The sequence below is a fragment of the Cavia porcellus genome, unplaced genomic scaffold, assembly GCF_034190915.1.
Source record: "Cavia porcellus strain 051 isolate PalLab524CR breed Dunkin Hartley unplaced genomic scaffold, mCavPor4.1 scaffold_27, whole genome shotgun sequence".
Classification (NCBI taxonomy): Eukaryota; Metazoa; Chordata; class Mammalia; order Rodentia; family Caviidae; genus Cavia; species Cavia porcellus.
Window position 1 is genome coordinate 36,154,710 of NW_026947510.1, and position 2,768 is coordinate 36,157,477.

The 2,768-nt window shown below is 33.3% G+C and overlaps 1 protein-coding gene across 1 annotated transcript; it reads right to left on the reverse strand.

Annotated features, from left to right (window-relative positions):
* Window positions 1–1,343: 1,343 nt before the first annotated feature.
* Window positions 1,344–2,273, reverse strand: LOC134473574 (taste receptor type 2 member 14-like). Its single transcript, XM_063238289.1, has one exon. The coding sequence runs from the start codon at window positions 2,271–2,273 to the stop codon at window positions 1,344–1,346; it is 930 nt and encodes a 309-aa protein (XP_063094359.1).
* Window positions 2,274–2,768: the final 495 nt, after the last annotated feature.

The window sequence follows — 2,768 nt, forward strand, 5'->3', positions numbered from 1 at the left end:
CACCCTCTGTCTCTTATCTTGTCCATGTTCAGGTGTCATATGCTACAACCCACATGGCCCTTGAGGTTCCTTCGGTGAAGGACTACAAGAGGATGAGAAAATAAAGAAGAAACAAAGCTGGGGTCAGGCGGAGCCCTTACTCTCCAGATGAGAGGAAAGGAACTGCCCTTCACGGCAGGCACGTTGCATCTTACAACTTAATGTCACATGACAGCCTGTTGTCCTAGCAACTCACTGTTCAGAACATGTTGGGGCTAGGTGTTCCAGCAGCTTGTTCATATGGTGGCTTGTCTCAGACTCTTTTGTTCTTGGGATGGCCATCCCCCAGCCTTGCACACATGGTCATTTTCCAACTTCAATGGCTCCCAACACTGACCAAGAGGTGTTTGTCCATGTTTCCTTATCATTTGTCTCTACTCTTGTTTCTCATCTGTTATTAATTTTTCATTTATTTCACTATTTACATTTTTCTGCCTTACAATCAATTCTAAAGCATATAAACATAAGTTCATATTAATTTTATGTTGACAATTTAAATTTATGCTCCTCTGATAACCTGAACATTACCTATGTTAGTAAAGCACATATACATAATGAAACAGCATAACAAAATGTAACTTTTCCATTATGATACTAAATTAAAAGTCTGTTAGATTTTCTAGTCATGTAGAATATAATTAAAAGTTATTAGATTTTCTATTCATGTGAAATATAATTAAAATGGATTGTGGTATCTATCCAAAAAGTACATTAGCTAGCACAATGCATTCTAATGATAAAATTTGTCCTCAAAATTTTAAAATTTGAAAAAAGAAAAAACTAGAAAGAAGGAATTATGTAATTCTGAGATTTTTTTAATTTATAAATTTAGTCATAAAATTGTAAATCTGGTATACTTTATTTCCAATTATATATTTTTATTTCACTTCCTACCTAATATTTTTGCCACATCTACATTAAAATTTTATTCTTATGTATGTAAAATTATAGTTTTACTTTTAGTTGCTACAATTCATATACATATATACACATATTTATTTCACATTAGATTGCCAGTTTAGATTTTAAAAATGCAAATGATTGTCAATTATTATATTGCTTGTTTTATGAACTTTTTACATATCAGCAACTTGCATCAATATACTTCTGTGTATATCAAAGTAATTTATATATTTTGCTAATAGTAAAGTATTTTTCAGTAGTTCATATTTGAAACAATGCTTTGTTAAAATTCACTAATTTATACAAAAAGAAAAGTGTTTGGAAAGGAAAAATATCATAAGCATAGAATATCTTGGTTACTGAATTTCCTGCGAAATATGCCAGATTATCCTCGACATGGTCTATAGACCCAAAGGATCTACATCATTGGACCCATATCCCAGCCACCTCAGCACTGAACGACAGGCCTGTCTCAGTTTACTACTCCCCCAAATCAAAACACATGAGTGACATAAATGAAAAGCATGAGCAGCTGTATGGCTAAGAAAAAAGGTGAGGTTTTTCATTAATAACTGAGAATTCCAAACTTTAACAAGAAGTGACAGAAAGTAAATGGTATATAGAAGGAAGGAGGCCATCATGATTTGCAAGGCTTTTTTGTGAGCCATGGTGCTGGCGTCTCCCAATCTTCTGAAATTGCTCTGCATCCTCTTCAAATGTTTCATCAGGGAAAAGATGAGCAGGAGGAAAGCTGTCAGGTTTACAATAAAGGGAAAGGACAGGAGTATAGTCCTAGTGAATGGAAGAAGTTTGGAAAATTGTGCATCATGGGAACTATAAGACAAATTTCCTTTATATGCATTAATCATGACATTAATATCTGCATTTACAAATATAATATTTAAAAACAAGAGGACTGAAGCCACAAGTAAGGTCAGCAAAACCACCTTTTTAACTCTTCGTTTTAGGTAGAGAAAAGTAGAGTTAGAAAAATTTGCTACCTTCAAAAAATAAAAGATGCTGAGACTTGTAGCAAACCAGAGGCTAAAGTGACTGATCATTGTCCAGGTAATATTAATCATTTTAAATATACTTCTAGTTATCGACAAAGCTGGGCACTGAACAAATATCCACCAGTCAAGTAATGCTAACCAGAACATACCCATTCTGGAGATTGCCAAAGCAGTGAGGATTTGATCAGCTGAAGATAACTTTTTCCTCTTTACCAAGTCTGTGCAGTTCACTAGGACTATGAATCCATTTATTAGATATCCAAGTATGAATTCCATATTTAAAATTATTGTAAATATCTTCTGCACATCTCCCATCATCTAAAAGAGAATGCCCCAATGTCTAATACCACAGGTAAAGAATTGTTAAAGCATTCATCTAAAATGCTATGTACATCTGAGTCTTGAAAAGCTGCAAGTTAAGTCCTTAAAAGCTTAAATACACACCATTGAACAAGCAAACATCACTATTTGCTAATGATTTCATTTTCTTAGTGAAAATATCTGAGAAAGCCAAGCTGAGATTTCTCCAGACATGATTTATGTTGCACAACAGCTTGAAGTCTTTTGTAGCTGATGAAGGAAACACTAGCACCTCACCAGCTAGCATGCAAATGGTGACATATTTGTTTATGTTCTTTTACTCATTTTGCAATACAGAAATACTTTAAACTGACTTCTTGACTATCAGGTAAGAAACAATACAAACTAACTTTACAAACTAACATACAGAAGATAACAAAACTATTCTGAGTCTTTTATTTTTATAGAGATGTAAGAATCAAATGTTCATCTACTTGAAATATGTTGACAGTT

Excerpts from the sequence above, each read along its gene's own strand:
- LOC134473574 (XM_063238289.1), bottom strand. The coding sequence starts at position 2,273 with ATGATGGGAGATGTGCAGAAGATATTTACAATAATTTTAAATATGGAA.